This window comes from Macrosteles quadrilineatus, unplaced genomic scaffold (genome assembly GCF_028750875.1).
Source record: "Macrosteles quadrilineatus isolate MER2022 unplaced genomic scaffold, UCM_ALF_1.0 Scaffold_2__2_contigs__length_208266976, whole genome shotgun sequence".
Lineage (NCBI taxonomy): Eukaryota > Metazoa > Arthropoda > Insecta > Hemiptera > Cicadellidae > Macrosteles > Macrosteles quadrilineatus.
Window position 1 is genome coordinate 131,698,711 of NW_026542595.1, and position 12,940 is coordinate 131,711,650.

Here is a 12,940-nt window from a genome sequence, read left to right on the forward strand (position 1 = left end):
CCTGAATTACTTTGTTCAGGTAAGGTTTTACATTATTGTGTAAAAACTGTATCAAAAGGAATTATTATTTGAAAACTATTATGTGATTATTATTAGTGACAGTCATTTGCTGAATTCACAGAAATGCAGGTTTTATGGCTAAAAAAACCCTAATCGACTGTATTATTAAATGTTTCGCGTAACTTTATTATTTGGCCTTGAATACTCTGACTCTAAAATATGGTTCATAAACTCAGTTTTTTAATTTTATGCATTTTTTAGGGTAATCACTAATTAGTGCATTATGTCTTTTTGTAAGTCATTTTGCTTTGCTACACTGTTAAACTTGACAGAATCTAAAAGAAAAAATAGTCTTAACAATTTTATACAGTAGAGTTCAAAACCCAAATTTTCCCTAAAAGGTGCAAATATCAATATGTTTTATTTGCCCATTGATCATCAAAACATTTTTTCCAAACCAAAAATAAATCAGTTTGAAAATTGGTTATAGATAACGCTAGATATTTGTCTATTAAAAAAAAAAACACACATTCTAAGAGGGTTTTAATGCTTTTTGGCTCGTTGGGTGAGTCGTTAAAAGTAAAAATCTTCACTGGAAAATAATTACAAAACAAAATATAAAAATACTGTCAACAGGACATTTTTACAGGAAAGTTCCAACCTTCAAATGTAGTAAATAAGCCAAATGAATTATTTAATAGATTCTAATAAAAATCATAACAGAACAAGCAGTAAGTAAAAGGGTAAAACAATTGAAATACACAAGTGCCATCTTTATTTCTTGAAATATTTACCATATTTGTACAATATTTACATTTAAGTAAGCGTGTCGGTAGTATCCAAGTACAATGTAACTCCGTTGGTAACAAATACATCTACCAGGTGGGGCCCCAAGAACTTGCTTTCTGTGAAAAGTCAAACAAAATGAAAATTAAAATAGCAATACAAGAAATTATAAAACATAATCTGGACAAAAACGGGTCTTTAATTCTTAGAAGATTTTGGAATGAAAAAAAACCTGGGACTACATTAAATATGTGTAGGCCTTAACCCTGAAGATGTATTAAGATGCATTAAATCCTCTAAAATGTCAATCCGTTACTCCAATTCATTCCCATCCAATAATACACAACTAACTGTGATAATTGGATCCCCTACATATTATCTAAATATATAAAAGAGGAAGTATGTATGTAGCCTATGGACTCCGAAACTGCTTGACAGATTGTACTGAAACTTTCAGGCATTATTATTATTCAAGGATGGTTTGTGTTAAGTTTAGTGCAGATCCGTTCAAAAAACTCTGCTCAAGAGGGTTATAAGGGGCTCAATGTCAGACATTTGGAACTACAATGTTTACAAATAAATATAATTTAAAAGCAGATGTTTAGAGCCTTATTATGCGTGGCCACTTGAGTGGCTTGCCACCACAACTGTCCCAAAGCCACTTTTAGCGGGCCGTGTCATCAAATGGAGCTAGTCGGGCACCCTCGCTACTGGTGGCGAACCCAAGCAGCTGTCGCGCCACAAGCTTATTACGCGCTGCTACAATTACAGGCCACGCCGTACCCCCCATCTCAATATCTTCCCTCAGGCACAACTTTTGTGTCAAAATTGTATCATATTAGATTTATTATATTATATTATTACATATTTATGGTTAGGCCTATATTAAAGTCAAGCTTTAAGGTAGGAGACATAAAAAGGAATAACAAATATTCCTCCCCTCCTTAGAATAAATAAAAATTATTCACATTCTTGTGGGATACAGTTAACCCTTTCCGCTCGTATGTCGCGGTGGCCGCGACATCCATTTTTGACGCTTCCACTCGAATGTCGCGGCTGCCGCGACATTGTTTTAAACGACTCTAAACTCATTTTATATAGTGCAGAAATGTTTAAAATGATAAGAAAGACTGATCAATGGTTTTCTCAATTTATTTTAGCTGCCCTTGGATCAAAGAAAACAACCACGAACGATTTAGTTGGCTTTGAAATAAGTTTGGTTCGTTTCGTGTTTGTTTACTTGAACGTCTGCTTCTGCTAGTTTATATTCTTTGTTCGCAGCGACTGTTATTGCAATTTTTATATTATATTTTACTTGTTTTGGGTAACTATTGTTCAGTAAACATTTTTCAGTGGTTAATTACCGATAATTTAGCAAAGTGAACGGGTAATTATGTTTATTTCACGTTAAAATGGATGACGAACTTTCTTTGTCAGACTCCTTGATCAGTAAATTATTTGAAGGAGGTTTGACTTCTGATGAAGAATCCGATTTAGATTGTGCTCCGGACTTAGATAATGAGGAAATATTGTTATTTGATGACAGTGACTTAGAAGAACTTGGTGATTTGGCCCATGATGTAAACTTTGGAGTTTTAGTAGGGGATTCTAAAAGCCCAGCAAAAGCTGAAACTGTAAGTAGGCCTAAGCCTAACCTTCATAGGTCTAGTTTTCTACAAGACACCTGCCCTTCAACAAGTCGTAATTTATTTGTTGACTCTGATGACTTGCCTCTCTCTGGTGCTCTATTACAAAGCCCAGATGAAACTTTACCTGTAAGTAGCCTACATGAGCCCTCAACTAGTAGGGATTTATTTGTCAGTCCAGTTATTGATGAATTACTTCCTGTAGTAGCGGTACCGGTACCACCAAAGCGTAGCCGAGGTAGGCCCAAAAACATATGTTCATCAAGAAATCGAACCCTCAACTAGTAGGGATTTATTTGTCAGTCCAGTTATTGATGAATTACTTCCTGTAGTAGCGGTACCGGTACCACCAAAGCGTAGCCGAGGTAGGCCCAAAAACATATGCAGTTCTAAAACTCCAATTTGTTCAAGAAAAAGGCCTACGCCTACGAAAAAGAGTTCAAGAAGCTCACAGCCTAAGCAACCGAAGAAACAGCCTTCCAGTGAAGACAAAAACTATAAACCTTACTTAGATTCTGACCCAGATTTTGATACTTTTCCCTATACTCTATTGTCAGGGTACAAGGCCCCATTGGGGCCACAACAACCTCAAACCCCTTTGGATTTTTTTCAATTATTTCTTACTGGGGAGTTGATAGATCATATTGTAAAAGAAACAAATACATAAGCATACGAGCACATTTCAATGGCTACCCCCTTGCAGAAAAGATCTATTTGGTCAAACTGGAAAGATTTAACTGCAGATGAGTTCAAAGCTTTTTTAGGCATTGTGATTAATATGGGTCTCAATCCTAAACCTAATTTACAGGATTATTTCTCTCATGAATGGCATAAAAAACAATCCTTTTTTACGGATGTCTTCTCCCGTGATCGTTTTTTTCAAATTTTTGGTGTCTGCACGTGTCTAGTAAAACTCCAGCTGGCGTTCGCCCATCAAGAGGATCTAAGATTAGCCATTTAGTGACATATTTACAGGCTAAATTTTGTGAATACTTTGTTCCACCCTATGAGCTCTCTATGGACGAAAGCACTGTTTCCTTCAAAGGGAAAGTCCATTTCAAACAGTACAATCCTAAAAAGCCTATAAAGTGGGGCATGAAAGTATTTGTTATATCCGATTCAAGAACAGGCTATGTTTATACTTTTGAACCTTACTATGGTGCTGCAACCACGGCTATTTTGCCTTTCCCTGAACATCAGTTCACCATGCGGATTGTGATGCTTTTGGCGGAACGAGTCAGAAATCAGTGTGGGTTTGAGTGCGGGTTCCACATTTATACAGACAGACTATACACCAGCTTGGCCTTAGCTCAGGAGCTCGCCAAAATAAGAATACACCTAACTGGTACGGTCCTAGGGAATCGACAAGGAAACCCATCTTCTTTTCAAAAGAAAAATATGAAGTCAAACAAGATGCAGTTACATGAAGTGCGTGCCTTTCGACACAAGGATAACGTTTTGGTATTGGCATGGAGGGACCAGAGGGACGTTACCATGCTTAGTACTGTGCATAACCCTTCAGTAGTGGAGATAGTGAGGAATAAAAAAGGAAGCACAGAAAAAGAGAAAGTTTTGAAACCCACAGTCATTATGGACTACAATGAGCGAATGGGTGGGGTTGATGCAGCTGATCACTATATATCGTCGTATATGTTTGTCCTCAGTCCAAAAAATGGTGGAGAAAAATGTTTTTCTGGTTACTGGAAGTAAGTGTAGTAAACAGTTTTTAACTATACAACATGTATCAACAAAACATTGGAAACAAGTGTTGTGAATCAAAGAAGTTCAGGGAGATGCTGTTGTTACAACTTGTTGGGGACTTCCGCAATCCTAGTGGTAAAAGACGTGGTAGGCCTTCCACAAGCGACAAAGAAGAGAGGCTTAACCAAAAGCCCCACTTCATTGCAAGTTTTCCTGGAGTGAATCAGAAAAAGGACTGTGCTGTATGCAGCAACCGGAAAGTTCCTGGTCAAAGGAGGGAAACTCACTTCTTCTGTGAGACGTGTGAACGCAAACCTGGCCTTCACCCTGGTGAATGCTTCAAGCGGTACCATACCCTCAAAGACTACAAACCCTAGGTAGTCAATAATTTAAGTAGGCCTATCTAAATATTAGTAATCTAGAATAACCTCAAGGTTCCAAATCAGAAATAATAGATATATTTGATAATTCAGCGTTTTTTTTATATTTTTTGTTATATGTCGCTAATGAAAATTTATATTTTTGGTTTAGTATAACAATTTCGGTGTATTTATATTTTCGGTTTATATGAATAAATAGGCCTACAGATAAATACTGTTTATCTCAGTTTACTAATCCTGTTTGAAAATTACAGGCAAAAGAACTAAGAAACAGAAGTCGCCGTGGAAACCAAAAATTTCAAAAACTCAAATTTTAGAAATTTACATATTTTATTCATAATAATACAAGTAAATGTTTATGTAATTGATATTTTTTGTTTGTTTTTACATAAGGAATGTAAATAATATTTTTTCAATACTCTAAAAAAAAGTTTTATATTTTTTTATTTTGCCTAAATATATGGATTTTGTAAAAATTTATTTTGCTTTTAGCGAATTTCCCCATAGGGAAGTAGCTATTACCGTAGGTCTCATGGTAAGACCTAGGCCCGGGACCGATTTACTTTTTCATTTTGATGTCCCCAGAGGCCAAAAACACCATTCGTTCAAATTTTTATATATCTATATATAGCATATATAGATAACTTGAGTAATTTTTGTCCGATTTTGATAAAATTTGGTTTGAAGGTGTAAGGCGGGATAAACTCGAACGAGTTCGCGAACCAGCATGATCGGACTATGGGAACGGGGGTTTACGGGGGGTTTTATGGGGTAAAAATAGGTTTTTCCCATTTTTGACCCAAAAAAAATAAAATTTTGCAAAATCTTTTCAAACCATTTTGTAGAGCTTAAAAAAACAAATAATTTAGTATATTGAAGTGTTACTATGCGCCTAATGGTTACGGAGAAAATTCGAAAAAAATGTAAATTTTAAATTCCCATGTTATTCTTATGGAGAATGAGTAAACTGTTGTAGTTTACTTGTTTATGAACATATTTTGATCAAATTTGGAAAATGTTTTTATTTCTTACTAACTATTAACATTTTACAAAAAAAGTTTTACCCTCCCTGATGCAGCAAACCTAAGTACCTGTTAAAATAATTCTATTTAAATAGGAAATAAATGTTAAATTTTTAAGTAGACATTTTAGTGTAAATCCAATCAGACATATGGAAATTCGCTTAGTCTGCAGGTTTGCTGCGGCGGGGGTATTGTTTATTTATGACCATACCAAAAATAAAATTTTAAAACTAAAATTGTAATTTTATGTTTATATTGTATAACAATTTATGCTGAATAAGAATCAATAGCTCAACGTTATTAAATAACTAATATTAGATAAAAAAAACACTAAAAACCAAAAACATGCAATTTTTCTTTAAATTAAATGCAAGTGTGAGGGAACAGCCATGCAAAATAATTCGAGTGGAAAGGGTTAAGTCACCGTCTATTTTTTTCAGAAAGTTCATAAAAGAATTTTTTGACATCCAAATATAAAAAAAAACTTCTTATAATCATCTATGAGATCATCATAAATTGTGAAAAATACTCCTTTTGAAGGTATCTCTTTTACTAATGGATTGACTCCAATCCAATATTTTTGTTTCGCCTAAGTTTACGATGCTTAAGTAAAAGTAGAAGAAATAGTTCATCTCTTCTTCACTTGACGACAACATCGTTCACACTGGAAAACTACATACAAGTCTGAATACAATTTGGTCGGACAGACGCACAACCTCGCCACCCTTGTCGGTACCCTTACCCACTCCAAGCGACTGAGCAGTCGCGGTCACGTGCCACTTGTGTGGCCGCCCATAATAAGGCTCTTACTTTCACCATTATTATTGGAACCATTTTTATTATTGGGACAGTAATTGACCACAATAAAATGTTAATGTTGAATTGTTATTTCATGTTGTTGATATTTCAGGGGTTGGGAACTTTTATAGAACAATTTTTATTTTAACAAACCAGCTGTGTGCTGTAGTAATCCAAATAAACATGTTAAAATTATATAAAGCAATGCTGTAAAATATGTATGACTGTGAGTGCTTTAATAACAATCTTATCTTATATTAGGATTTTTGTGCAATTTGCCCTTTGAAGAAAACATTTAATTTCAAAACTCAACTTTTAAAAAATCCGGTAGGTTTGTTTTGGATGTTTTGAATATAAATCTCCAATAAAAATAGAATGTGCTACAATAATTTCTTAATCCTGAAAACAATGAATATTTCTTGTAATCCATCTTTCCAGTAAATGTAAACCAACGCCATTATAAAACACAGTACACTCACGTTTAATCTTGTCTATCTCGTACATATTCCTCATTTTGTTGAGCATGTAATCGTACAGTTGTTGTCCCTTGTCAATTTCCGAGGCGTCTGTGAAGCTCGGAGTGCCGCCCTTCAGATCGTGCGTCAGAGATATCTCGGCTAAGCAGGTCACCTCGTAACCTTTTTCCATCACATTACGAGCCCATTTTACTGGCTTAGCTTTGGGAGTGTCATTTCTGGGCTCTTCAAACAGCTGAGCGTTCATGACTGTGTCTATTCTAAAAAAATATATATTATCATTACTATACTCTTAGTAATAGGCGAGTGTCCCTGAACATTAGTATTTTACCTAGCATTCAGGGGCATTTCCACATTATGAGTATGAGATAAAAACTCAACTGGGTATAAGTCAATTTTGTCAACTCAAATTTGAATTTTAGTGCAATCAGTGAACAAACTGAAAAACTGGTTTTAGTTATGGTTTTAGTACGTGTTGTAACTGAAGAATAGAAACATGCAACTGAGCAACTGTCTCTATACCTACGCTTGCAGAAACGGGATGAAGGATTAGTTAAAACAAATTGTGAAAATAAAACCAATTTAAATTTTAATTTTAAATTTTTTCGTAACTAGAAATTAATTAGCAAAAAAACTCGTAAGAAAAGTATGAGTGCATTTATTCTATTCATTCAGCTGTGACAAATTTATAGTGACTCAAGCTGTTTTACATGTTGGTTTTTTCCATTCTTGACAAAAACATTACATTACTTAACCAACCTAAAATTAATTAGCAACAAGATATCCATCTTGGACAAATGTGTAAAGAATAAATATTTAACTGATATTAATTTATTCTTTTGAAAACAACTAAGGGTTGAGTAGACACAATGTTGCAAGTTTTGAATTACTCCATAGCACAGTAAATAGTACTTTGGCTATTCCTTGAGAATGAAAATTAACAAAATAAGGTAAGCCATTTTATGTTTTCTGCATCAATTTAAGAAAAGAAAGAATAATTATTTCAAGTTGATTTTAAAATGCTGGATTTAAAAGCTTATGTAATTTCACGATGGGTTAGCCTCTAGATAAAAAATTGCAATATAAAGTGGGTTACGTTACCTTTTGCGTCAAACGATCCTTGATGTAGTTAAAAGCAACTACAGCTGTTTCAGGACTGCAATATCCACCAGTGCCTACCTCGCATGGTCGTTACTTGGCCAAGTTAAATTCATGTCGTTTAAATGTTCTATTCGTATTCGTGTATTATGTGTGTAACAGTAATTATTTATATTGACAACTCATCCACGAATGAAAGCTCTTTTATCTCAACGTTCGACAACCTGAAGATGTGCCCCATCAGCATGAAACAGCTGTAGTTTATTTTAACTACATCAAGGATCGTTTGACGAAAAAGGTAACGTAAACCTTTTTCTACAGCTTAAGCATTTTACAGCAAAGTAACAATTACAAAAGCCGCTAGCTTAATTTATCAAAATAAAAAAAATAATCAATAAAAAATCTACGGAATACACTGAGAAAAACATTGACACTAAGACTTAATCATTGACTCACATGTAATCTGCCTCCTTTTCTGTATCATCCTTGAAAAACCCAAGGTAAATCACCAATCCGGGACCCATCAACGATATGATGGCCCCATGACCTTTAAACATACACACAAATTAGTTACAGAGATTAATCTAAATAAAGAAAACACACTATAAACAAAATGATGTAGTATTTTTGCACCCAAGGGTATAAAAGACGTAAATCTTGGTCTCCACAATTTGACTGTAATATGCAGTCGATTTGTTAGGGAATGTGGTGGAACGGAGTTCCAGTACCTCTCTTTAGGAAAGATAAAAATATTATCATAAAAAGGTACAAATCACATTAAACGTGTTAAGGTTACAGTTCCGGCACCTAATTGTTTACAAATCGAGCACTGGTAATATGTGCTTATAAACTTATCACGTTTTATGTGAGTTTGCTACTCACTGAATAGCACTGAATAGCTTCTCTGTACTAGAGAATAAAAGAATAAATTTACAAGATAGTTTACTGACATTACAGTCTACAAAATAATCAATTTTGACATTTTGAGGTATAAAAAGCTTTAGTTTTTCATATTACAAAAAACATCTTCATAAGAGACACATAGAAATGATGTAACATGAGTGATTTAAAGTATACTTCCAGAAAAATGTATTTTATATAGACTAACAAATTTAACAAAAGCCAAAGAAATAAATTTTATTAGGCCTACTTAAAACAAAATACTTCACCTGTAACTTTTGTTTTGTTGACACACTGCACAAGTGCCTTCATGTCACTTTACAGACTAACGGTCTTATCTCTTGGGCATCTGATTAGACTTTATGAGCGCTTTTAATTCTGAGACGAAGAAAAACATAACTGCACCACTTTCTTAATGTTAATGTTATAAAACGGTTACCACAGTGTCGACAATTGTTCAAAAAGCACTATTTTGATTTTATAAAAAATTAATTCACACAATTACAATTAACTAATGTTAATTTTTGAGACCTTAAGGAAAGTACACATGGATTTTTCCTTGCTATCTTATTACTAATTTTCAGCTGATCAGCAGTTATACTAGAGTATTTTATTGGTCCTGGTGATGGTGATTTATGGGTGATCAAGGCTACACTCTGGATGGTTTACGTTTCTTTTGTCGTCCATACAAGTTCGGTTCATCATCTTCTGAATCAACATCAGAGTTACTGACTTGTTCGTACTCTTTCTTATACATCTCTGAGAAAACTTCATATTCCAACATTGAGAGCCTAGCTATATTACTAACAAAGTCTTTATCACTTGTGTTAACAACGTCAATTAATTTTGGATTCTTGGACAATTTCTTGATAAATTCTTTACCGGGTCTTTTATAAATACCGGCTCTTATCAAGAACTCGTGCCTTGTTCTGATATGGAGTGCGCTGTGGCCCAAAACTGCTGATGATATGATTTCGGATTTTTCAGTGCACAGCTCGTCTAAATAATTGAGCTTGTCAAACAATTCTGCAAAGTTCTCTTCAATAACATTTGGAGCCAACAACACCAGCTTCCCAACACCTTTTTTTGTTTCAAAAAATATCTGAAATTGCTTTATGCGCTTTTCAACAGTTGTGTAGTGAACTTGTAAAAGAGATGGATGCATTGTCCAAATTTCAAAAATAACCTCAGTCGACAAGTTACACCTCAACCAAGCCCCAATATTTTTGTCCAAATCACTTTTCTTCATTGATAGCACATCTGGCCATTTATTAATTATAGAAACGACAGCTTTTTTCTCTAACCCACAATCCAACAAACTACCCAATATATTGTTCCATACAGCTGGAGTTTTATTCAGTAGGTCAGGTTGCTTCTGAATAACGGATTTGATTTCATTCTCGGAAAAACCGAGTTCTTTTACAGTATCCATTACTAAAGTAAAATGAGGAGTGGAAAATTCTTTGAGCATATAAACGCTTGTATTTTGTACTTCAGATTGGTAAAGTCTTGACAGTTTGAATAGATCAGACCTGTACATGTTATTGTTTTTGGTAAATGATTTGCTGCTTGAAACAATCAGTCTTGCACTGAATCGTAGCATTGCTAAATCTGAAACAAAGAAATGTAATTTAATGATTTATACAGTAATTGATTCATATGAATGTTGGGAGTCTGAAAAAACAATCTTAGACTGGTAGCCTACAGATAGGCCTTTCAGGGGACGGTGGCGTTGTTCTGTAATCCAACTACTACTAAGACGTCACGAATTGTAGATATTTATAGGCATGCACTGTGGATGCGATACTCCCTTGTGTTGATTAACGTCCGCTCTAGTGAGTACTACGACTATCTGCAGTACTATCCTGATAATTAGACCAATTCGATAATACCAAGGCAAATATGTGGTTCGGATTCCACTATAAACTAACTGTAGGTCCACTAGTTGCCATTAGCTGTATGGGCTTTTAATAAACAGCTGTGTCTAAGGAATATGTCAGCCTAAGTCACTAACAAGACTACAAGATCGCGCCACTCATCTCCATTCATAGCCTACTTGACTTAAATAACCTACCTACTTTGTATGGTCACCATTTCAATGAAAAGTAAAGTATAAAAAATGTATAAAATTTTACAACACTAGCTTGTAACCACTTAGTTTATTACTTTTATCTTCAACTATCTTGAGGTTACTTTAAACCTAAGTTTTTTTTAGGGTAGGTACCTAGAAAACAAATGGTACTTTGGTATTATCCGGAGGCCACTTATTTTAGATGGATTTTTTACCAGAGACCAAAAATAACTACATAGTTAGAAAGAACTTACTTTAGGTACTTGACTTACTGTCCTAATTTGACATGATTACGATTAGCGGTCTTTGAGTTCTGCCTCTAAGAAGGCAGCGATGTCAGCAAGGATTAAGTTGAATGCGTCACCGCCCCTATCTACCACATATACTCCGCCAAGTAGGTATACAGCACGGTTAACTTATGTTAGGTTGGGTTATCATCAATATGTTTGTAGGACTTTCCTCGTTTCATTATGAATCGAACGATACGAGATGAGTAACGATACCAGAGAATAGGCGGTGACAGGTGATTTACGCTCTCCAGTCAACAAGCTGACCTTGGCCTACTTAGAGGGGATTTAGCGGGCGAAAGTATGACACATCTGGTATCGTTCGTTTCATAACGAAACGAGGAAAGTCCTACAAAGATAGCCCAACAGAACATAACCGCCGCAGCGTGCTGTAGCCTCTACGGGTGGCCTCCGGTAATACCAAAATGCCGAACAAATTATCTTAAAATTTATGATTCAAGACATTTAAAAACTGTTACCAGAAAAAGTTATTTAAGCTTAGTGCTTGACAATTCTGGAGCTCATGTGAAGTTTCTCCTGGAATAAAAAAAGATTTTTCTGCCAACGTCACAAGCCTCATCCAACCTACGGATCAAGGTGTTATAGAATGTTTTAAAAGGCGATAGCCTATAGGCGCAAACTTCTTTCAGAGATTTTAGGGAAAATTGTCAGTGACGGCATGGATCTTGTCTCGGGTCTAAAAAACATTTGTACATAAAAAGGGTTATCAACAAGACTGCCAAATCATAACTTACAATGAAAATTCCCAGTTCAACATTTGTCAAGTCTCGGCAGAAGGTCTGGTCAGATACAGTATTGAGAAATTAAGTTAGTCAACCATATCGTTAAAGAAGATTTCATCCAGGTACCGGTAGCAGATGAACGTCCAGATAACTGTAAAGTAGAACTCTTAAATGAACTGGCAATGTAGGCAACAGCTGGTGGTGAAGAAATCTTGGATCAAGATGTTCAGGAGTGGGTAACTGGTGATGATGATTTGGAAAGCCAGTTTAGCCTATTTTTAAGTGATGAACCAATAGTGCAGAATGTTTTTCAATAGTATGAAAATGAAGAAGCTGAAAAATCTGATGATGACACTCCCAAAGAAAATGAGTTAGGCCCTAAGCCACGAGGGCACAAACCATTGACAAAAATAGACAAATTAGTTCGGAGTCACCGCCGGCCAGACAAAATGCGTGCAAGTACCCTGACTTTTATGTAACTATTTAAAGGCTAATTTTTTTACTTAAATTTAACTGAAAACAGAATAATATGCCTAAGCTTAACTTAGTTTGTGTACCGGTAAACGTATTGTTGACTACCTGCCACCTAGCTCTTAAAAACTTACAGACTTACCAGATTATTGGTAGGCTAAAGTAGAAAAATGTCGATTTTTAAATAATTATAGTCTATTTGTTGGTTTTTGCCTTTGATGTATTACAATTACACAAACCACATATCACTTTACTTCACATTACTAAAACACTCCCAAACGACTAACACCTTTAACACCTAACGAAACGAACCGACCAACCGACCTGGTGACCTAACCTAAAAATAAAAGTTGTGTGAGTTGTGTGTTTGTATGACAGCATATTGAAATTTGTTTGTTCGTTTGTTGCATTGGATTGGTATTTACTCAAGGGAGGTATAGAAGAGCCTTCGATGACGTCAGCTGTAGATCTCTTCTTTTGAGGGAACACCATTAGAATTACCGCAACTAAGTTATACGGTTATACCATAGATAAAACATACTCCCTTATTAGTAGATTTCT

At 35.0% G+C, this 12,940-nt stretch overlaps 2 protein-coding genes across 2 annotated transcripts; both read right to left on the bottom strand.

Moving 5' to 3' along the window:
• Positions 1 to 752: 752 nt before the first annotated feature.
• LOC128986239 (D-aminoacyl-tRNA deacylase 1-like) lies at positions 753 to 9,211 on the bottom strand. Its single transcript, XM_054406478.1, has 4 exons — positions 9,077 to 9,211; positions 8,364 to 8,454; positions 6,813 to 7,069; positions 753 to 905 (listed from the first exon to the last, which is right to left on the bottom strand). Exons 1-4 carry the CDS (start codon positions 9,117 to 9,119, stop codon positions 817 to 819), a joined length of 480 nt encoding a protein of 159 aa, XP_054262453.1. The 5' UTR covers positions 9,120 to 9,211; the 3' UTR covers positions 753 to 816.
• A 245-nt stretch (positions 9,212 to 9,456) lies between these two features.
• LOC128986238 (uncharacterized) lies at positions 9,457 to 12,702 on the bottom strand. Its single transcript, XM_054406477.1, has 2 exons — positions 12,522 to 12,702; positions 9,457 to 10,418 (listed from the first exon to the last, which is right to left on the bottom strand). The coding sequence occupies exon 2, from the start codon at positions 10,408 to 10,410 to the stop codon at positions 9,457 to 9,459; it is 954 nt and encodes a 317-aa protein (XP_054262452.1). The 5' UTR covers positions 10,411 to 10,418; positions 12,522 to 12,702.
• Between the last annotated feature and the right edge of the window lie 238 nt (positions 12,703 to 12,940).